This window comes from Diplotaxodon limnothrissa, linkage group LG5, assembly GCF_057381915.1.
Source record: "Diplotaxodon limnothrissa isolate DT_005_m linkage group LG5, D_limnothrissa_male_GT1.1, whole genome shotgun sequence".
In the NCBI taxonomy this organism is placed as follows: Eukaryota; Metazoa; Chordata; class Actinopteri; order Cichliformes; family Cichlidae; genus Diplotaxodon; species Diplotaxodon limnothrissa.
Window position 1 is genome coordinate 32882039 of NC_140600.1, and position 24364 is coordinate 32906402.

Below are 24364 nucleotides of genomic sequence, written 5' to 3' on the forward strand. Positions count from 1 at the left end.
GGAGGTCGTCTGAGATAGCCTCAGTAGTTGTTTAAAAGTTTATATAATTAGACGTATGCTGTGTATTAGTATTGCGGTGTATAAATGTATGTTATGCTACGCTTATGTATGTCTTGACTGTATTTTTTGTCTTGTTTCTAGTTTTACCCTTTTGAATGTCAGTAAACCTGTTGACAACGCCCATCGGTCTTCAGAGTGGTGATATGAGAAAGGTGTTCACGCCCTTGCATCAGACATGCAACCGTAACGGCACACTTAGCATGATTGAGATGCAGAGGTTCAGTACTTTACACACAGTTTTAACAGTTAAAACACCCTTAAGAGCTCAGCTGAAGCTTGTATATGAACAACTGTAAATGCATGTAGTGAAAACCTTAGGCATTACTCTCTAACTGAATGAATTTGACACAAAATACTCAGAAAAAAGGCACTGTTAAGCCTTGCTTAGATTTTTTTTTGAAATAGATATTTGATCTGTGATTCTTTGGAATTAGCCCAACTTTAAATTACTGCTTGAAGAATCTAGTACAAGTAACTTCTTAGGCCAAGCATGTACTTCTTTTACAACTTTGAATTTGCAGTTAAATCTTTTCGAAGCACTTGTAATACATTATGAGCCTTCTACTGAAGTGTTTCAGCTTTGTGTAAAATGCATGGTAGGACACCTAACCACATTTAGATCTTATCATTTATTCCTTTCATGGTGCCTAAAATTTATAGAGGATTCAAAACCGCTCTTAGGGTTTCACTGGGGCTCTGAGCAGATTCGCATTCTCATTCTAAATATGTTCACATGAGACACGATGGCTTTGGAAATATATACAGCTTCTCTTGTAATTGAAAAACTATAGCTCAGTCAGTTACCATAACAACTGGAAATCTGCCATAGTAACAGTAGCATATTCTTCTGCATCATATATGCAACAAATTACTTAGATGTCAAAAGTGTGACACTTGAATTGTTATTTGCTTTACATTTATACAGATAAGATGATGACGATCATTTTATGTGCATCTCAGTTTCAATACAACAAATCCAGAAACATGTTTTCAGCAAAACTTTATTTTTCAGTGCATGAACAGAATACCATATCAAGGTCATTGCCTATCCTTTTCAATCCATTTTTAAATATTTTTCTCTTTTTTTACATAAAAAAATAATGGAGCGATTTAATATACCTCTATTTTTTTCTCCCCAAAAGAGCACTCGGCAAGTATTTATAAAGGTGCTGTACAATGTACAAACATTTACATCTACTGTTCCTACAGAATGTAGAAGATACCACAAGGATTGTGTTTTTCTTTTTTCTTTTTTTTTCTAATGAAGCAATGCAAGGCCACAGTATGATGCAGAGATGTCAAACAAAATTGTTCAAATGAAAGCATAAAGCTGTACTACAGTGCAGGGGACATACAATAAAAGAGGATATTATCTGATTCTGAACCAGAGTGAACTTTTTTTCAGCACTCGGGGTTGGATTTACTCATTCAACCAACCAAACTATTGCACAAAAGCCTACCACTGATTGGCTCAAAGTACATCCTCTAGGGATTTGTAACCTGAAAACTCCTTTATACAATCACAGACTTCAACCACCATTCAGCTCTCATTGATAACGACTTTATCACACATTTGCTACAATTCAGTTTTCCCTGAGCTCATCTGAATGTGTTTATTTCAAAGTTGTATTTGCAAGTATGTTGAGTATATTTGCGTATCACTTCAAAAATCCTTTAAAGCGGACCTATTATGCTTTTCTTCATTTTCTGTCTGGCACAAACCTCAAATAATGAGGTCATTGTACACACAAGCAATCCAAGTGAGCCAAAAGCTCAGACTGCTCTAAATGGTTTGTTATTTTTAGACAGTTTTTTATTTGAAAGAATGCTAAAGACACACAGCAGCCCCTCCCACCTGCTGTTTCTGTTTGCCAATAAGAAAAAAAATTGGCATAAAGGTAAGGGCCAAGGAACTAAAACACATTTTTCCAGACAGAGAATGACCTGAATGCTACACAGCGGCCCAATATAACTTAAACGAGTATTATTATTAGGCAAATAGGCAAAGCGACTCTTATGGTGTCCAAGTATAAAAGTATGGAGCTATAAATCAGCATAATATGTCCTCTTTAAAGTAACAGTGAAATCTGACTATTTTTATAGACTGCACATTATAAAACTACACTGGTCTTCTCTGTGCTATTGGCTCCCTTTAATATGTAAGGTGGAGAGTTTTCTGTATACATGCCTTATTTCAGCAGCTTGTTCGGTATCTTAGTAAACCACATCATTCTCTGGCCTCTTTCATCCTTCAAGCTACCCTGGCACATAATCACACAGCAGTACCTACAATATAAACCCTCATTTATCTTTTCATCAACAAGCACATGTAAAACAACCAGAGACATGATTCAGAACTTGCACAGCATTACATAAATTGCCATTTCCCCCTTTAACAGTGATCATTTCAAAAAACCAAAAAAAAAAAAACCCATTAAATAAAAAAAAAAAAAAACAATAATAAATGCAATGTTTTGGTAGCAAGTATACATCACAAATTAAATACAACTCATGGTCAATCTGTTTTGCTACAAGGGCAGATGCGGTGCAATGGAATTAATAGATAGAATTTCCAAAACACACATTCAAATATATATATATATATATACATATATATTATATTTCACAATGAGACACATTTTGAGCAATTTTAAACATTTGGTACAGCAGTTTGCACGTTACATCTATACATTTCATGAACTACAAATTTCATTGGTAATTCCTACCACTGAAGTACATTGGAAATAAGGTGAAAGCTCAAATAACATGGGACAAATTTCTGAAAGTCTTTATCAAAATGCGGAATGGCTTGGTACAGCTACATATACATATATTCATCTATTACCTCAATAAATTACACACTGGTTAGTTATCATACACATGGTAAACAAGATCTCAAACCACAAGTTTCTGGTCTTTTAAATGATACTGTCTGTATGAAGGTGTGTCATGACTATAGCCATAGAACAATCTAGATTACCCAGTAACACTTGCTGTATTTGCCTGGTGATCAGAATGAAAATTATAAATACGAAATGGGTTCATCCTCAGCGATGTACAGAACGCGTGCAGTAAAACAAACAGAAGGACCGACTGCATGCAGTTGAGCAAACTGATAAGAAGAATACAGTTGAAATACTCAACAATGACACTGAGAGCAAAATTAAACCCTAGATGAGTCACACTGTATATTCTACAGACGAGAGGCGAGGGCCTTTCTCTTTTCTTTGCATATGGGTCATTGCATTGTAATGGGTGAAGCGCTGTTTGTAGTCGTCGTTCCACAGGAGGCTCGCGGGATTGGCACATATTCACATTTCTGAATGTCTGGTCTGACAAGGCCCCGAGCAAGATGCTAAAGCAGCAGACAAGGCGGAGGGGAGCTGCTACATGCCACATGTGATGTCACAGGGCTCCCACAATACAAATCTGGCCACAGTCTAAAATGGATAAATGTGGCACCATGTTGCACTTCTCTGTTTTATGGAAGAACTCAGAAAAATAATCCACTGAGGATACTGTAAAATATTCCATGGCACAGCTCACGTCCTTGTGATTCAATATTCCATCACAAAGGGTCACGGAGGACTTCTGCCTCAGAGAGGATTTTGGCTGAGCTGGGCGTTTTCCAAGGGCCAGGGCTAATAGGTCCCTTCAGGGTTTGTAGGGCTCCTGGAATGCTGTTTACAGAGGCCACAAAGTTGTCCTTTAAGCTGTCTTTGGATTTAGAAAATGTGTCTTCTCTTCCTTTTATATCTCTTGGTGAATTCACAGAACCTTTCCTACGCCATACATTTTTAAAAGACAGCGGTGATTCTCTTTTGCTAATAGTCTCTTTACTCGTAGTCCTGTTTTCTGTAAGTTTACCCTTGGCATCAACGTCTCTTTGCCCTGAGTCTTTACCTGTACCTTTCTCGCTCTCTCTTAGTGTACTAGAAAATGTCCTGTGGCGGTGAGATTCCCCAATCGACCTTCTTTTATAACTTTCTTTCTCATGCAGAGACTTGGTCCTTTCTCTTCTCCCTTCCATCTCCCATCCTTGAGGGTATTTTCCAATCTCAAAATTCCCCCCTTTTCCATTTTTCTTTTCATGACTTAAGCTTTCTCTACTGGATGAACCCTTTAATCTCTGCTGAAGGCCTTGTTGATTCTCGGTGCGTTGCAGGGCTGATATCCCTTGCTGTCCAACGTGAGCGGACTTCCCAGGACTGGCAGATTGCGTTTTTGTCTGTGTGATAGGCACCCTTTTTCTGTTCATTGTTGCTTCCTGTGCCTGACTCTCAGTCTTTTTGGGACTGTGTAGTTGCTCTTTGGCTTTAGGAAAAGATTCCTCTGTTTTCTTTGGGCTGCTTAGCTCTCTGGAGTCGTTCGTGGGCCTGGTCCTCTTGTAGAACTTCACATGCTCATTGGAGGTGGGAAGGAGCCCTTCTCCCTCCGTGTCCGCCCACTCAACACTTTCCTCCACTGAGCTTAAACCCCCGCTGCTGCGGGATTTGCGGCCTTGTGGAGAAAGTGTGCTCCAGCTGCGAGAATGCGTCAGTTTGCTGGAGAAATGAGAGGAAACAAAGGTGGAAGCCCCGGTGGGATATGGAGAGGAAAGGGGTGATGTGTCAGAGAAAACTTCTCCAAAATAGCTTGTGGGTGAAATGACTTTTTGATCATGTCGACCTGCAAGAGCAGCACAAATTTGACATGAGACCATAGGTATGCAAGGATAATAAATATGGCACACAAAATACTTAAATTCAGAATAACAGGGAAAGTAAATAAGATTATATTATATAGAGGTAAAGGTGGGAAAGCATGTGGGAAAAAAATTACCAAGGTAAAAGAGAAGAGCCCAGTAAAAGCAGTGAAGGTGTTAGTGTTGGTGCTCAGTGTAATAGCACACAGTAGAGGAAGCTGTATTACCTGCATCAGGGGAAAGAGAAGAAACGCCAAAGGAAGCAGACAGTTAAAGAGTTAATGACTAAATAAAAACAAAACAAAAAAACACACACACAGCAAAGAAAGCACATTGAAATCAATGAGGGCTTAACTACAAAACAGGCTCCATCAACTAACAAATGGATGCAGTAATTATCATTAGGTGGATTTATTGTTTGTGCATGTATTTAACTACTGGCAGTGTTCCTTCCTTGTAAAATGGGAAATAGCAGCTAAACTCTTTAGGAAATAAAACAATTTAGTTTCTATCTAAAACTTCATGTAAATATTAAAAAAATATTAAAGGAACAGGCTGACTTTGGCATACCAGTTTCATAACAAAGCTAAATACAGTATCAAGCTACAGCCAGCAGACGGAAAGTTTAGATAAGCATTAAAATTGGAATGATGGGGAAAGAGCTGTCTTTGCACTGCAAAGGAAAAGGTCAAAATAACACCCACACCCTTACACACACACACGCACACACACACGTACGTCTACAATTATGTCTATTTGTAAATGTCATTGAGCCACTGGCAACCACATGCTTTTGTTTCCAGTTATTCTGCATTGTTAAATCCACCCCCAAAAATTCTAACCTGAGTGATAATACAACATTTCCAAGCACAAACTTTGCCCATATCAAACGCAACGCACTGAATAGTTTCAAATGATGTACTCACTCGCATCTTGAGCAAGACCTGCCCCAGGTCTCAGCAGCAGTACCACTTTGTTTCCTCCGGCCTGGATCAAATCAATAGCCCGTGTATGGGAAATGCCACGAGCCGGCTCCCTGTTAATCTCCACTATCTCATCTCCAACCTGTCGGTAATTCAGAAAATTCAATTGTAATACTAAAATATACCTATGAACACTTTGCATCTTTTGCCAGTCAAATTCACTGAAACACTTGCTGAAACACAAAATTAAAGTTTTATGCCATGCACACATGCATACACTCCCTTTCTCACATACACACATCTGCCTACACACACACACACACACACACACACACACACACACACACACACACACACACACACACACACACACACAGAGTTTTGTAATACCCTGGAGGTACCTGCTATTATCGGAGATGACAAAATAACTCAGGATAAAGCTTGTAAACATGTCAGTTTGATAGACTCTAATCAGATAGAGTGAACAAGCCTGTTTGTGCAGCAGGCCGGGATTTAGATTCAAAGACAAAAATTTGCAAGGAAACCTCAACACAACCCTTTGACTTTTACAGTGTGGGAGCATTGTCTTTGTCGGGAAGAAATGATAGCAACAAAGTGATGAGAAAATAACCACTGTGTGATCCCTTTGTATCAGAAAGTCATTCTTTCTACAAAGGACCTTGGACCAACTCTCACACTGACTCCCTCACTAGAAGAAAAGAGCTATTGTTTCTCATCAGAATATGTTCTCAGATGACCCTTTCAATGATCTTTCCACCGATGGGAAATCAGCTTTTTCATTATTTCAAAGGTACATGTGTGCATTGCTTTCACGGAGAAGCAGAGATCACCGAATGAGAAAAGAAGCTTGTTTTAAATAATAAAAATGCAGTAGTTGCTACACAGTGCAAAGAACTCGGTTTCATCCTCAGACAGGCAAAGTCGTGCCCACAGATCACAGTCTGGCAGGCCTAGGATTGATTTCCACTAGGGAACTTTGCTCCATTCTCTTCCTGTAATAATAATGTGATAGTATCATCCCCATGGGAAAATTCAAATTTTGCTGAACCTCCACCATATGAAGAGAAAATACAGGGTCAATTGCTTTGTGACCTTCCTGTTAACAGCCACAAACTTAAAAAACGGATGCTTGCTGAGATGGATGGGTAGACTGGTGGAGACATACACAGTACACAAATGATGATGAACACGAATAAAAAAAACGTCAAAGAACTAAACCAAAATCGTCTTTATCGCTTCGCTGTTTGCTGCGTGGAATTCCATTTCACAATGAAAGCAACAAAACGCTGCACAGATCACAGCAGAAAACATTGCATGCCCTACAACACTGCAAGTGGCACTTGTTGAAACACAATTCATTAGTTTAATCTCAGTCAACGCGAGGCGACACAAATTATATTTTGATTTACGACTCTCCTTCACAAACTAAATGTGCAACACTACATTTCTGCAAAGGAATGCTTTCTATAATAGCATGTCATGCTGCATGTAGCAATGGTGAGGATAATAACATGAGCTCCAAAACAATACACTGATTGCACTGCATCGTGTTTTATGATTTTTTTTTTCCCCCATTAGTTTTTGTTTGTAATTTCTTGTCAGCTGTGTGATAGTGATATCAACCTCTCAGAAGTGTCCATTTAAACGTTGCAATAAAAGGAGCACTCACATGGATTCTTCCGTCTTGCTGAGCAGGCCCATCTTCTGCAAGTCTCAAGATGTACAAGCCCATGTTATACTCTGTGCCCCCTCGCAGACTGAAACCAAAGCCCCTGGGCCCTCTCTCTAACTCCACTGTCAGACAACCCTGCAGCATGAAGACAACACTCATTTTTAGACATATACAAGTGTACTAACATACATCTTTTGCTGTGAAATCAGTGATACCTCATTAGGAGAATCAGAGAATATTAGAGATGCTATAGTTTATTCTTTGACCATAATGACTTGAAAATTACGTAAAAGAATCAGTATTATAAGTGCATGAACTTTATAAACCTGTGAAAGATGGTGTAAGCACAAAAAATAACCTCTTCTGATAGTTTCTAAGACAAGAAAGGAAGAAAAAAAGGGGATGGTTCTTACCTGGTTGGGCCCTGTCACACACAGCGTCCCCGTCTCACCAAGTGAAAGAGTTTTGTGGTCAGACCAGTTGACTCCTTCCTTTCTCTCCTCCATGTCCAGGTTATAACTAGAACAAACAGCATATGCACTTAATTCCTTCAGCGATACTTGTAAACAGAAGGCCTCAGGCCAACAAATGAAAACGCTTTTATGAAAAACAAAGTGAAATTTAATGCTGAATGTTAAATAGGAAAGGCCTGCGCGTACTCGCACGACACCTCTTATCATCTTACACACGTTTATGTTTATTACACCGGTGTCTTTATAGTTTCTCTGGCTTTTTACTCTGAGGGTATGACAACCTCATTGCCACGTACACGATTTATTTCATGCTCAGTAGTTATTGTGGTGAGACTTTTACTGGAGGTTTATAAGAATTCATTAAGGTTTTTAGTAATTAAAAAATAGCATCACCATAACCATAATTGAATTTATTTTCAATTTAAGAGCTTTTTGCTGCCTCCTCGGTCTACACTTTCTCAGCATTACATAATACAACTTTCTTATACTTTTGAGTGTTTAGCATAACTTAAAAAAAATCAAACACTTGCAAGAAAACTTACTAACGCTAAACATGCATGAAGAATTATGCAGTTTCTCAGCTTTCTTTTGTGGGATTAAATCCTTACCGCTCATCCTGTAGTGCTGATCTTTGCCCCATGGCTCTGTGCTGAAGAGCTGGACTTTGTTTTGCTGAACTCGCTCCAGATGGAGGGCCCTTGTACTCTAAAATACATTTTAACAACATATTAGAATCAGTATATTATAATATTAATAATGAAAACTCCCACTGGTAAAAAAGCAGACATACAGAATTCTTCTAAAATGATTAATGCTCATTTTAAGCTAAAGGTTTTGCATTTATTTCCCTTTAACAACCCTCAATGAAGCCTTAAAATATCCTAGTAAAGGGATTCTCAGGTATTTTGCTTTATTTTTATTCATACAATCATTTCGGTGAAGAAGGGGTCTAATTTTTCAGTTTCTAACTATCTCAGTTTGAAACTGAATTTTTAATATGGATAATAAAATATTTATATCTTATGAAGGCTCGATTTAATTGATTACCTGGCTGCAAAACTAATGTCCCACTAAAAGGCCACTTTGAACTGAACAGACCCACTAACTACTCTAATAAATGCACCATCCTCAGAAATATTCACCATCCTCGGGAACCACAGTAAGGGTGACGACATTGCCGGCTTCCTTGATAAGCTGGACGATGTCATTATGAGAGAGCTCGATGATGGAGCGTCCATTGACTGCTGAGATACGATCCCCGACGTGCAGCAGGCCACAGCGGTCAGTGGGACTGCCCCCAATGATACGGCCAATTTTGTGTGGGATAACTGAAATGGCAGTAATAAAGACATATGAGGCCCGGTCAGAGTGACCGTTAGGAAGCTGCCTTTTACTGTCTGTTTACTGTCTTTTTTCAACACAATGGCAGTAAGAAGGGTCCCACAATTACTTAGTTTTGTCAGGGTTTGATTCAATCTACAAAAAAGTCTTTCAATTTTCCAAAAAATACTCTTGAGGCCAGAAGCTAGCCATTTTCTGGATATATTTGTAATAAAAATAATAATAATAATAATAATAATAATAATAATAATAATTACAGACCTATCATTTTTTGTATATGTTACCAACAAGTGTATTAAGAGGCTGTTGAATGGGTTAGTTAAATGTACATGCTTATCAACTTCTTCAGCCTAAGTAAGGCATATGCAGAAATATGCTACAATGTTTGATTTAATTGAATTACGAGAACTGAGCTGACTGAAAAGACTGAACTCACCTCCATGTGGAGGTTTGCTCTTGGACGTGAGGATCACAAAGCCAAAGCCTTCAGTTTCCTTGCGGTGGAGTGTGATGTCAAAAGACTCGTGGTCCAGCGCACTCGGCATCGGTAGGCGAGGTAGTTTGGGAGAACCATTCACCAGCACCGGCGCCATTTCCTGAGGATCTTCATCTGTCACATCTGATATGAAAGGATACAGATGCTAATGCATTTCTGTCTTGAACAATTCTTTTTAAAATTTGAGTGTTGAGGTGTGTATCCTTGAGGAATCTGAGACGATTTGAACTGTCTTGTCTTTGAGCTATATGGTCTACAGGTCTACAAAACATGGATGATGATTGTGCTGGACAGTGTCTATCTTGGTAACAGGATAAATGTTTTGTGTAACTCAACTAATCCCAAATATCCAAAATGTTACTTGGAGTAAATGAAAATGCATAGCAAGTGCAGAGACACATTCTGTTTCCTAGTGCTCTTTTCTTTGACCTGCTACACCTCATGCAACTCAGTTTAAATGCATGCATTCATTATTAACATGTTGTTACTGTTTATTTTTGATGATTTGCTGGTTCAGCAGTCTTAGTCTGGAGTAGCTGTACTTCAGAAGCAGAGCTCGTCATCTACTAATCGGTTGGTGGTTTGATTCCTGCCTGCTCCTAGTCTGCATGGCATGCGTAAGATATTAATAATAAACCAAATTTGAAATGTCTCCCTCACTTTTTATGGTGACATTGGTACATTTGGACCCAGTATTAGGTTTTTACACTGTGTAGTATGTGTGTATGTGTTGGACTACTACCTATAAAACAAACTTGGGCACATTAAAGTTTTACTCTAATCCAATCTGATAAATTAAAAAATCTAGTGCAATAAAGCTCCTGAATGTACTTTTAATTACAAAAAGTTGACAAACATGCCAGGTTTTGCTTGGCTTGTTACTCACCTCTGTAGATCACCTTCCTACGAACAGTCAGCATAACTTGGCCATTTCGGGCAGCGTTGGTCATCAGATCCAAAACCTGCTTGTGCGAACGACCCTTGACCATCACGCCATCGATGCCAATAAGTTCGTCTCCAGCTCTGAGACGCCCGTCCTTCTCTGCAGCTCCATTAGGCACAATGGCACCAATGTACACCTGGGGAAATACATTCTGATATGGGGTTAATAACAGACCCTGACCACTGGGTCAGTGTCTAATAAATACATAAAATTGTATAATTTTAACCAGAAATTAAAATATACTTTAAAGACACTCATTTATACACTTACTGGCTGTTGTGGCCCTTCTCCTCCCAGAACACGGAAGCCAAAGCCTGTTTCAATGTCCCGCTTCAGAAAAACATCTATATCTTTGGCGTGAGGCTCTGTGGGCATAATTTTCCTAGTGTTTAAAGCTGGCCAGAACGACAAAAGGTTTACAAAATTATATGAACAAGTGATGCTGGCCTAAACTTACGTCTGCTCTCCAAAAGAGCTTTGGACTTCAAGTATATCTCTGTAGCATCTCGTTTGGGAGAATCGGCAGAGCGCAGGGTGCTTGTGTTGGAGTGGTAAGGCAAGGCCTGAGGTGCCGAGTCTGTGACAATGTCCAGAGTTTCTGTACTGGCCGTCATTTCCTGTCTCTGACAGACACATGTTGCTTCATGTTTTCAAAAAATAAAACCATTTATGTAGAATATGGCTCATTATCAAAAGCTAGTGGATGAGCATCTAACGGTGATGGATTACAAAAGCAATAAAGGTCACTTTTTATGAAAACATCAAGCAGTTTCACTTTACTTACTTCCTATTGTTTTAAATTCTAAGCAAAGGGATTTGGATACAATATGTTTTAAAAAGTAAAGATTTCCCCAAAGGCTATGACAGGCCTCTTCAGGCAGAAAGGGCAAGTTTCTTATCTAAAACTGTTGCATTAATAATACCACGATATCTACAGAGGCTCATCCATGCTTCATTACCATTGCAGTCCCCTGACAATAGCCGTAAGACTACGAATACAGAAAGGAAGTAATTAAGATTGTTTTTCAGAGCAAACAAAAGAAGGCGCCCAGAAACATAATCAATATTCAAATTTATTGCTATCATTTAATTCAATGCAACAGAAGCTGGTTAGGCTGAAGGACAAAACGCTTTGAAATCAAATTGAGGGATATATCTCCCGTGGGGAAACGATAATGAAGAAATAGACAAAGATAAGATTTTACTCACAGGCTTCAGACTCTTCACAGGCGATGTTTGACCTATGGAGAGACACAGACAGACAACAGAAACGTATTAGGAAATGAAAACAAGATTTGGAACAAGAGTCACTGAGTCACTGTCCACCAGATGGCAGTGACTCTCCGACAGAGAGAGCGAGCATAAAAATAAACCAGTGCTGCTCTAAACTCGAGAGCTGTGCTCACTAAAGAATCATCCATTAGGGAAAATACATTCATGTGTGTTTAAAGATACATAAGAAATATCAAGATACTACACGTGCTGAAGAGGTGACAAATCAACTGTAAGAGAGTGGGTGAGGGCATTAGAGATTCATGCATATAATTCACTGACTGAAGATTCCCTTCCTGCTCTCTGTTCACTGTACAGCACACCCACATATTCCATCTGAGCCCCCCCCATCTCAACGCCCTGCTTTAAGTGAATTAACAAACACTGCTCTAGAGCCTGGAGTCCCGTGGAGCTGGGCTAACACGGCTGATGAGGGCTTAATGGAGCCTGATGTAAAAGGGGAGACACAGCGGTGTTTTTCCGCTTCATTGCAAAATTCCCAATCCAACATCAGAGTCATCAATGGCATGAAATAAGACAACTGTACCATACATACACATGACACACACCTTCCCACACAACTCTTTTTCTTCTATTCTTTCTCTAAGCACTGATGCCCACCAATCCCACAAACAGGAGCACCGGGATCCTCTTCCACGCCACAGGCAATTGTCTAATGAGGGTTAAAACTAGCATTAGCGCTTTAACTGGACAGGCTGGACGAAGCTGAGCCCAGCTCTGCTTTAACTGTGGGGTCATGCAGTGCGTCAGTGGAGCAGGAAGTGGTGATGGCGGCAAAAGAGTGAGCATACGTAGCGTGGGTGTTCTGGGATATGAGGCAGAGGCTCGAGGTGTGGCTATGGGGAGGAAGCCCCTGAGGACGTTCCCTCTACAGCCATTTAGCTATGGATCCCTAAGAAGCATGCAGAGATCTCCTTCGCTCTGCTGATGATCAAAGCCAATCCAGGGTTCATCGACTAGCACAGTAAATCCCTGGGGTGGCAGGAGATGGATTTAGGAGACATTTGTAGGGTGTCTACTCTCCTCTCTTTGCTACTTGGAATAAAGAACATCCCCACACTTACATAATTCCTGCTCACTCACTTGTAACAGAAAGCATTACACCTCAATGGGAGTTGTCATAAAAAGATGTAGATTAAATGAAAGAAAAGAGAAGGAACACTCAAGAAATGTTAAACATGTAGAGTCTGCATGCCAGAAAATACGACTCTGATGGATTGAGTCTGATCATCATTTGCAAGAGTTAGAGTACAGTGGCACTGTTAGATCTATTCAGCTAAAAAGGCAGCATTCTCTGCTGTGGTGACCTTACACAGATCGCAGTCAAAGTGGCATCACCCAGACTTCTACAGAACAACAGTGTGTAGTCAGTCAGTGCCCCCCAACCAGCCACAACACCACCTCACCTCCTCTCAGTATCAACACGCTGACCTCACCTCCCATGGGCACTGTTGGAGTTGCATTGACAGTAATAGCATATTATGTCACACACACAAGGGCATAAAAGCATAAGAATAATAGAGGGATACACTGAGGAGGAAAAACAAAGATTGCTTGCTGAGAAAGAACAGACAATATGGATCTATTGCTAGTGAGCCACATGAATCTATAGATGCACAAAAAAAAGTTAGGCAGATAGAAAGACAGGCATGAGGGTGAGTCAGACAGACAAGTGCAAACATGTGTTGTTATTTCAGTCTCTCACCTCCTCGCAACACCAGTACATTGACCTCGCTGCCCACTGGTAAGTCTTTAAGGATGTCCACCACTTGTGCATGGCTAAGCGACTGCACATTTTGCCTGTTGATCTCTTTAATCACGTCTCCTTTCTGCAGGCCGCGGCACCACTGGGCATCCAAGATCATCTTCACCTTCTGTCCCAGAGGGCAGTCAGCAATGGCAAAACCAAATCCACCAGGCCCCTTGACCAGTGGCACGCTTACCAGCTCTGGTTGGAGCATCGCTGTGGCTGCTTCTCCACCCTGCCTCCCGTTTGGCAGAGCAGCCACAACAGGACGGCCACTGGCATCAGTAGTAACATAGTGGAGCTCCTGTGAGGAGCCATGGAGGACGTCACCTTTGACAAGCAGTGGCTGTCCATTGATCAGGGGCACAGCTGTCACCACCTCTCCACCATGCAGAGCCTGCTGGGGCTGGGTGTCCGGCGGAGGAGGAGGAGGGGGAAGAGGATCGTCGCTGTCTAGATCAACGTCAGGAGGAAGCGGGTATCCACGGCAAAGAACCATGTCCACATACTGGTTAATGGGAATGGACTGAAACATCTGCACTACCTCTGGATGGGTCTTCCCCAGCACACATACCCCATTAATCTCAACAATCACATCACCTAAGACAAGGAGAAAGGAAAGAATGTAACAAGAAAGAATTAATCCCGTGCTTTTTAATCTAGACATCACCTCTCTACTTTTCTTGGAGGAGTCCTTTCTCCTTTTGCCAGACAGTGCTTTTCTCTGAAATGTCCTTTTCCCCTTCACTACTCTCTCATATTTTCATTTTGGCAGCTCCTGGTACCGTTTGAGTTTCCTTTTATCTCATTCATTCCTACTTTATTCTTGTCCCCTCTTTACTCACTACATTGTTGAACAGACCTGAACAGTATTCAACAACAGGAGCTGAGACAGGTGTAGATTTCTGTCACATCATACTACTGTAACCATCACACACAGCCTCATGGCTGTTGGTTTATGTAGACAGCCCAAAGGCAAGATCAGAACCTGAACAATAAAGCTTTTAGATGGTTTCACGCCCACCATAATCAGCCTGCTATAAAACAATGCCCCTGACAATGCTAAAGTTGTTATTGCTTTATTTACTGAAACTCATGGGGCAGTGTTAGGTTAAGTGAAGACCACAGATGTAAAATTGATACCTGAAGGTGCATCATAGTAACACAGTAGGTACACGTTAGCTACAAAAGAATTTTCAGCAACTTTGCAGAAATTAGTGAACACATGGATCTCCCTTCCAGCTAAATGGGATTTTAATGTTTATTTGAATAAGTGTATCAGCTCTTACTGGTCCTTTTCTGTAGTAAATTGTGAGCATATTTTCAAAGGTTTTGCTCACCAGATGCCATCTTTTTGTCTTGGGCAGCAGGACCGTCGCTGAGCACATTTTTCACCTGCAGAAACTCATCTGTGCGGTCACCTCCTATGATGGTAAATCCAAATCCTTGGGAGCTCTTCTTCAGCGCTGTGTGGTAAATCTCCCCTTTCAGCTGGCTGGGGTCTGCTGTGAAGCCAGATGCACCACCTTTACCTGTGCAGAACATCTACGTGTCAGCATGTGCGAGAATGCACATTAATAAAATTATGAGTGAATACAATTTTTTATCAAACACAAGCGAAATAACAAAACAATACACAACATGAAAGGCAGCAACAATGATTAATAAATTCATAGCCTTCTTGAAAGACAGCAAAATCCATCCGTGTCCGCACTGAACCTCAATTATACACATTATGTGCTGAGGATCAACACCGTAATTAGTAATTTCTAATTAACAGGCATAATCTGTAAGCCTTAACTAGATAAACCTTTCACAGAGACCTTTTTTACACCTCCCTGCCAACCTGCACAGTCAGACAGATAAAATGAGTTAAAATTACAGCTATAGAAGCTGATACACTCATTTACCTTCATTTGAAAACTATAGAGCTGAACATTGATATAGTACCTCTGACAGTATCCAATTTACCACAGTGTCCTCTGTTATCCCTTCCCTACTGCAATCAGTGACTCAGAAAAAAAAAGGTTTATCACTGTAGACTTTTTATAACTGGAAAAGGAACAACTTAAGGTCAGTGGCAACATCAATATGGACGAGCAGCTTGGCTGTGGCATACACAATACAATAGATAACCGACTGTCAGGGTCACATTGCATTTAACTGGGCAGCTTCTCTATCTGGCATTACTGTGGTATCAGCACTTTAGATCATGGACACACCATTTTTCGCTTGCTGCCTGATGGTTTCTGGCCTGGACCGCATTATAGCTCTGACTCAAAAACAGTAAAAGGGAAACCAGCTGGTGACAAATGGGGCATATTCCTGTGATTCTGCTATATACTGAGAGAGTGTGATGGTACTGTCATTATCTGGGGTCTTTATATTTGAAGATAAATGAACTGTGGCAAAATAACCATCCCCAAGAGACACATATGCAGTAAGCTAAGAGAAAATTACGACTTTTGTACGACACTAAAAATCTCAGTGACAGATATCTTATTATCACAACTTCTACCACAAAGAGAATGACAACAACAACAGGAAATGTATGAAGTAAATGCAGCCTCGAACATTATTACACTGACACCATGTTTGTTAAAGACGTGGTTGTCGGAGTACTATTTCATTAAGAATTTGCAAATGTATTCAGCAACAAGCAAAGGATTTGGTGTTATTCTGATTTTTCGTATCGCCAACAAATCTAACAAATAGATCACAACGTGCAGTTTGTTGGTGGCACTAAATCTCAAAGCCTAATCACACTTGGTGAGGATGTACATTTTGTAAACTGTTCAAGATTAAATGGTTTCTTTTATAAAAAGCTGAAAAAGCTGCAGTATGACAGGTTAACAAATACATAATTTGTATAATGTTACATGCTTGTTTTGAAATAATGTGCTACCATTAGAAACTAAAAAACGTTGCAAAGCTCTTTGGGCTGTGTATATGTGAATACTTTACCTGAAATGAACAGACATGGATATGAAGGTTTACAGCTGCATGCTGCGTTCTTCACTTGTATCTCTTAATATCTTTATGCAGCTTCTATACACACGATGACTGAACAGTCACATCTGATAGCTGTGTGCCCATCCCTATATCCAGTTTAAAAAAATGGCAAGAACTTTGTAAATTGGCTGAAAAGTAACAGATGCACTTTCCCCCACTCATTTCCTTCACTTTTATAAAGGCTAACTTTCAAGGGTGTGTGTGAGGAATACAAATGAAGGCGCTTTCATACTTTGAAACAGTTCAGCAGCCATAAACATTCGCTGCAGACATGAACGGCTGTGAGCGAGTGTAACTGTTGCATGGATCAAGCAAAGCCCATTTGCATAATCACATTCAAATTGCTTGATAAACTCAACATGGGATGTTTTTTCGCCCCCCAACCCAGTGAGCGCTGATATACCCATTTGCCTGCACATTTGTGTGTGAAGAAATAGACCGAGGTAAAGGAGGGTGAAAGAGAGAGTAACCAAGGGAGGAAGTGAGTTTGATGTGTACAAGCCTGTACTTGTGTGGGAGAGTCCAAGGGAGGTCTCTGTGCCAATGTTTGTGGGCAGACTTTAAACACCAGAGGCAGACAAAACCATCATATCAACTGCATCAAACGGCCATGGTTTTTGAGTTCTTATGTGTGACTCAGTCTCACTGTAAATCTCCAGTGACATTATTCAGCATAGTTGAGGAAACAGCTTCTTTACTACATCCGCGAAGCAGCAGTAGAGCAACAGAAACGGCTGTTTGCAAGAGTGCAAGAGTGTACAAGTCATGAGTAGTCTTTATAAAGGAATGAGCCTACAAAGCCAGCAGCTGACTATCAGGGAAATGACCAAATTACTAGTTTAATCAAATAATATAGATAATGGATCAGAACAAAGCAAACAGGAACACATATAGCCATGTGTGTTTTTAGTGGTTAGCTGCAGTGACACATGATGCAAGAAAGAATTACACAACACAGTTCAACATACAAATAAACTAACTGCTTAAACTAGCAATGCAACTAAGAAAAATGATGTACTGTGAAAACATTACATTACTTACATTAATAATATTATTATGTGTTACAAGTACTCTGTAATTTTACATTTACATAAGCAAACAAGATAGGATCTCAATTAAGGCATATTTTGAAAGAAGGCACGTTATGGAGCAAAACTCACTGATATCTCAAAATTGACCTTTGCATAAAAAACACATTTTTGCCTGTGGTGTTTTTAAAAACAAAACAAAACACATTTGTACATAAACTATTAATATGCATTATTTCTGTATTCACAGAGTTCATTTCCTTCACATAGAACTCCCTGGGAATTGAACTTCTTGGAAAACAGAGTGTGGATTGTAGCCTGAGGTGTAACCGACAACTGATGATGCTTAGGTTTCATCATAGCAACTGTCTGACAGCTCACTAAGTTGTGTAATCAGTAATCAGGAGCTGGATGGTGGATTCCTCGGTCCCTATACACCTGAGCAGAGAGATGTCTGATTATACTTGGCCTCTCTGACGTGCTGTTACACCAGCTGTTGCCACATGCACCGTTAAAAGCCGGCCTCCTCCCCTACACTCCCTCTTTCACTCTCTGAATCTCTGCCAGCGCTATGCGCTTGTCTATTTCCACTACTGCAGTACTGTAATCTATTATACATATATTGTAATGAAAACATACTTAATTCATGATGTTTATTGCAGTTGAAAAATGTCAACTTGTCAACTTAAAGAACAGACCACAATTGGAGAGCTGACAAAAAAGTCTGTTACATGAGGAAACTGTGAAAGAAAGGGCTCATTCTTTTTTTCAGCTGACCTTGTAAAAAATGATCACGTTCTACTGCTTTCTGTTCCCACAAAGCACGTTTATCAAAGCGCACTGACAGAGGTAAAAAGGTCAGGCCTCTACACAGAGGATAGGCCAAAGTAATTAAATTACAATTATATTTTAGCTAATTAGCTGATGCCTGTGTCCAAAATGATTTACAGTGAGTGCAGAAATAGAATAAGCTACAATAAAGACTAAATTACTTCTGGTGCTCTTGAATAATCTCGCAGCATCATGAAATAATAGTAGTACATGGTTGAAAGAATATGTGATACAGACGCAACAGAGAGTCTGTCATTTTAGATGATTTCAGTGTAACTGCAGTTTCTTGATTTTTTTTTACATCTGTATTTTTATTATACACATTCTGAATATAATCAGTTATTTCTTTTTTTTTTTTTTTGACATGCTAACATACACGTTATTGCAGATAATTGGTCCACCAGAATCACCCCTCGCAAACCCCTCCGTCCTTTTTGGTGAACTTGGTGCATATCATGTGATGAAAATTAAAAGTTGAACCCCAAATTTTTTCACACTCACTGCTAAATTGCGTCTTCTTCGTAGCTTCCTTCAGAACATTTGAGGGGACGTAAATCACCTCCAGTTCGACCCCAACCAACCACATGATATTTAACATTGGCAGGCGTTTTCCATTTTTCTTGGGTAGTTTGATGATCTTCACAAATTTATTCAGTGTGGCATTTTTTTTTCTAACTTCAGTAACATAATGCAGTTGCTTGATTTTAACGGGGTGCAATGGCAGTACAAATTAGAAAGCTCTCTGACATAATTACAGGTACACATGTAACTACATGTGTACTTGTGTGGTGCCAAAAGTGTGGTGCCAAAACTCATGCAAGAGGCTGAACTATCCCATAATGTTTACAAAGCTCCCATATGTTACATTAGCAATCCAACATTTGCAAATTTTCACGCGTGCAAACTTGATCCTTTGTGCTCTTTATCACAGGCTTCTGCCGTTATGACACCATGAAAAACGTTTATAAACCCAGTGGAAGTTAAAGAGGGGGGTGCATTCTGCAATGTTACCTTGAGAAGGTGCTGCTGCGGCTTGCTGGATCGCTGCAGTCTCCTGGCTCAGCTTCTTCTTTGCCTCCAGGACAGGGTTCTCAAACTGGGTTTTCTGATTGATGTGGCTGTAACATAAAGAGGTTCAGGTTTGTGAGAAGAGACTTGGAATGCAAACACGCACACCCATAGACATGCTAATCTCTCACTTATTGAGCTTACTGCATCATTTTTCTGCAGTTAATTATGTATGCACCATCCTTTTAGAGGAAGTATAATTTTCTGATAGAGGGATGCTATAGTGGTGCCAGTAAACAAATTCACAAGCACAGCACACATACAGTACATTCTGACTTGCCTCCTCTTTATGTGGGGGAAAGTACCATTGCTTTTAGCCATTTAATATTATAGAAAATGAACCCCTGACTGCCTGTTCCCCTACAACAAGGTAAACAGCCTGTTGTCCCCCTGGCATACAAACAAGAGCCACTGCTTCATAGTGAGCTCATTTCAAGCTAAACACTAGCAGGTACAAGCTCCATCTATATGCCATTGACTCCCTGTCCAAACAGTGCAGGTCTCTCTCTCATGTCACTTCTACCTAGGAGCGTTTATATGCTTTCTGAGCAATAAAACAATGCGAGAATTTCCATTTTCTTTTCAACACAACAGATTGCTACCTCGTCTTCCAACCCCCACTCCACTTCTTCCATGCATTCTAGTTCAAAATCTCCCCATTTCTCTCTACTGCTGTTACAATGGCTGTGTTTCACAGATTTCCTGCCGGGATGTTGATGACAAATACACATTTAGCACACAGACAAATATACAAACAATATGCAATGACAAATACACAGACTCTATAAGCACACACAAACACTGACAGAATGCGATGAGAGAAAAATCTGTTTTGTGTTCATATACAGGTCACTGCAATGTTACCCGCAGAGTTTCATTTTGCCACCCACCGATAAACAATGTGAAAATCCTGATCAAAATCTTCAAGTGTTCTCCAGGTAAAGGCTTTCTCTCGGTATGTTGCATAATTCAGAATATTCTCACCCAAGATGTGCTACAACCATTTGTTTATTTTAGACAATATTACTTTACATTTTCCCACCGCTCAAGTACACAGAGCTCTGCAATATGCACTTGTGCACTGACCAAGCTGGTAAAATACGCTTGTGTGTTATGTGCATCTGAGACGAACAAGTATGACAAAGCAATTGGCACTGGTGGTGATGATGGCAACTGGAGTGATGGGAAATGAGATGCATCAGTATTACTTACTCAACATAGTATGTCCCATACTGTGGATCGTCAATTTCCTCCCAGCCGTAAGGTAACTCTGCAAAAGGAAAAGAGTGTGCTATTGTGCTGTGGAGATGCAAATTGGGTGCTCACAAGATAACAGACCGATAGAAGGAAAGGGGAGAAGTATGCGCAATATTTTGCAGAGGTCCGGGAATCTATCTGGCATTATGGAACAGCGGTAGTTACCAGTGTATCTTTCCCCCCTGACTGGAATATTTAACATTGGAACGTATGTATGAAAATACTGCCATAATAATCTAGAAGACATATTCCCGTGGTTTTCAACAATCTGGCTGGAATAGCTGGTGAATGTTATGTCTTGACGAACATTATGAGGCATAAGAAAAGAAAAGACAGATGAGCTCTTAATGCACTGGAAGGAAGTGCACTGGAGTTGCTTTTCAGAAGAAACACACTCACTAGCTTTCCGTTTGCCTGTAAAAATCCATTAAAAACAAGCTGGAAGGGTCCCACTTTTTCAGCCGTGGCTGCTGTCTGTCTATGCTTGCACTTAAGCCCACATTATATCCTAAGGATAAAAAGGCACGTCTGAAAATCCTCAAAGTAGACTCCAGCTCTAGATTTTTGAAAAATTAGCTTTTAGCACTGCGATGCTTAAGGTTACTCTTAGGTGATGTGCCATTTCAAAGAGAAGTCAAACATTCATATTTCATCCTGGTTGGTTGCTTGATTCATTGTGAGAAAGGGTGAGAAGTGATGGCTCATGTAATGTAGGGCATATACAATGTAAGTATGCCCTTGTGTAAAAGCATGTGCAGTATTTAATGGAATGAGTGTACGCTTCAGAAAACCAGCTGAGCAAAGGAGTATACATACCGCCATCCTCGCACTTCTCAGGGGGCTTTGCCTTCTTTGCCAAGCGGGGGTCCAGCCACGTGGTTGTCTTGGTATTGTGACTGTAGAGTGCAAAAAAATAAAAGCCAGGAAATATCTTCAGTAAAGACCTCTGAAAACAAGGAAACCACTGCTGAAGCACAAGCAGCCAACAAAAAAGATGTATCACAGCAGGAAAAACGGCAGCCGTATTCTCCCGTGTAACATGCTCTTGTGCACAAGATTACTCAATTTATCAGCAAACATCTGATCCATTGCTTTATATTCAGCTGTCAGATTACAGTGTTTATGGTTAGGTGGCCTTTTCAGAGGGGAGAAAAAAAAACCATGTGATGTGAAACATGACAAACTCATTTATCCTCAAATGTGTTAAACAACTGGAGTGTGTAATCAGCAGGAAAATCACAATGGTCTTCTGATATCTTCAGAGACAAGTAGCTTAGAGCAAAATGCGAATAAAACACAAAGTCGTGAACACACACACTTACAGACCCTAAGAGAAGGTCTGTTTTTTAGCTTTACTAAGTTGTCTTTTTAAACATCGGATACACTGTGAGGCCTAGAAATATTGCAAGTTTACTATTAAACTGAATTTTACTGTTAAGTTTACTGAATTTCCCAGAGGAATCTACCTGAGAGATTAATACAGTTCTATCTATCTATCCAAACAAAGGACAGTTGTGTACATTTTCTTCTTTTTAGTTGTTTTTATGCTGTTGTCAGGCTGTTATGGTTTAATTTTCCTGTGACAGGAAACGAGGTGTAGATCTCAGCTACACAACTCATCATCAGACAGAGGATCAAACCTAATATCGCTGCTGAAACTGACAGAAATATTTTTTGAACTTTTTGCAGACATACTTGTTCTTTTCTATTTATATGTATATTTATACCTATTTATCTCTATACTTATCTACCAATATCTCTGTTTCTACACTCATTTTATACGAGTGCTTGATGTTTGTTGTGTAGTTGCTGCTATGACAACTCAGTTTCCCTCTGGGATTAATAAAGTCTCTGATTCTCTGATGTGTCCTTCATTATGGATAAATGAGAAACAAGCAAACATAAAAAAAAAAACGTATGACAATTGATACACACACAACACTTTCATGTTACCATAACATTTAGCAGCATACCTCACTGTAGCTGTAAGATGCGATAATTTACATAAGCAACAACACTCCGGTTGTCAGTCGGCCCACATTTCAAACCTCATCATCCAGTTTACAGACTGCACCAGCTATCAGCAGATTAACCTGCAGCAGCATCTTCTTATGATTTCTCTTATTCAACAGCACCTCACAAAACAAGCAAAGCAATTTCCTAAAATAACTGATCACATATTAGCATTTGTTGGGACTACTTTCTTCTGTGTATTAGTTCCAACACACATTTGTTGTGCTAATGAGTATTGATGGCAGCAGGCAGGTGAAAGTGGCCCTGATATATTTGAACTTTTCTTTTTTTTTTTTTTTTTTTTCTTAAATGACATCAGAAACAGCAGTATGCGACATTACGTGATGGCAGAGCTTCAGTTCATCCTTTGTCATTTTTTTTTTTTTTTTTTTTTTTTTTTTTAATAAATAGGACAGGGGGAATGAATGAGAGAAAGAGGGGGAGAGAAAGAAAGAAAACCAAAGGGGAGAAGAGACGGTGAGAAGGGGGGGGAAGAGAGAGAGAAAAAAAAAAAAAAGAACTCCTGGGTCACCTGTATGGAGAAAAAAAAAAAAAACAAACAAAAAAAACAAACAGAGGAGACAGCAAACAACAAAGAACAACATAATAATAGAGAAAACAAAGCACCATCACAATAAACTAGCTAGCCATAGATATCAATATTTACTAAATAATAAACGATATTGTGCAGCACGCAAGATAGACAGCGCACAGTGTGCTTTGAGGTAGCAGCCAAGAAAGCTTTAGTCCGCGTCTGTGAATACCCATGTGTGCATACCTGTGTGGATCAGCATGCTTGCATTCCAAAGGTTTCTCCATGTAATGATCTGCTAGGGAGTGTGGGGGGGCCACAGCCCCGTCCTCCAGGGTGTGAAGCGGGTATGGAGGAGATCAAAACTCCAGATATCCAGAGGCCCCCAGAACACAAGAGACCATGGAAGACCAACAGAGGGGCAGCCGCGCCACTGTTCCAGTAAGAGCTGAGGAGAGTCCCAGATGAGGGCTCGCCCAGCAGCCGCGGAGCAGAAGTCAGGGGGAGTTGCAGTGACGCGCCCGTGAGCTCCGCCGGCCCCCAGCTGCGCCTGAGTGACCGAGCCCCAGGCCGAGAGGCCGGGGGCACCCCACCTCCAAAGGGGGCCCGAGCGAGCCCCAGGCCCCAGGCCCCGACAAGCGGCCGCCAAGGAGTGAGCCGGTGTGTACCCGGACGCCCAGACACAAAGAACCACCAACACACCGACACCTGAGGGAGTCCGCCACCGGCAGGGGAAGTGGTGGTGGGTGGAGATAGGCCTCCAAACCTTGGAGGGCCTGAGGTGTCCCCAGAGAGGTGGCGTCTGATACCCAACCTGACATATAGACACAGACATACAGGCACACACAGACACAAACATCCATTCCCACCCTCATGCTCTCATATGCACTCACTCCACACTCAACCAACGTGGAGACAGACATAAAGAGACGCTGTACACACAATCACACTCCCCAAGCGTACTCTACAA

General features: G+C 40.5%; 1 protein-coding gene across 1 annotated transcript in view; it reads right to left on the reverse strand.

Annotated features, from left to right (window-relative positions):
- Window positions 1–3628: 3628 nt before the first annotated feature.
- Window positions 3629–24364, reverse strand: part of magi3b (membrane associated guanylate kinase, WW and PDZ domain containing 3b) — a 122424-nt gene continuing 101688 nt past the window's right edge. Inside the window, exons 6-21 of the mRNA XM_085353435.1 lie at window positions 21666–21745; window positions 20805–20862; window positions 19536–19642; window positions 14994–15185; window positions 13612–14253; window positions 11823–11854; window positions 11071–11236; window positions 10884–10978; window positions 10557–10764; window positions 9611–9793; window positions 8976–9161; window positions 8442–8538; window positions 7774–7879; window positions 7358–7495; window positions 5671–5809; window positions 3629–4728 (exon numbers count right to left, since the gene is read on the reverse strand). Coding sequence (XP_085209561.1) covers window positions 3629–4728; window positions 5671–5809; window positions 7358–7495; window positions 7774–7879; window positions 8442–8538; window positions 8976–9161; window positions 9611–9793; window positions 10557–10764; window positions 10884–10978; window positions 11071–11236; window positions 11823–11854; window positions 13612–14253; window positions 14994–15185; window positions 19536–19642; window positions 20805–20862; window positions 21666–21745 — 3529 coding nt within the window. The remainder of the gene's footprint in view (window positions 4729–5670; window positions 5810–7357; window positions 7496–7773; window positions 7880–8441; window positions 8539–8975; window positions 9162–9610; window positions 9794–10556; window positions 10765–10883; window positions 10979–11070; window positions 11237–11822; window positions 11855–13611; window positions 14254–14993; window positions 15186–19535; window positions 19643–20804; window positions 20863–21665; window positions 21746–24364) is intronic.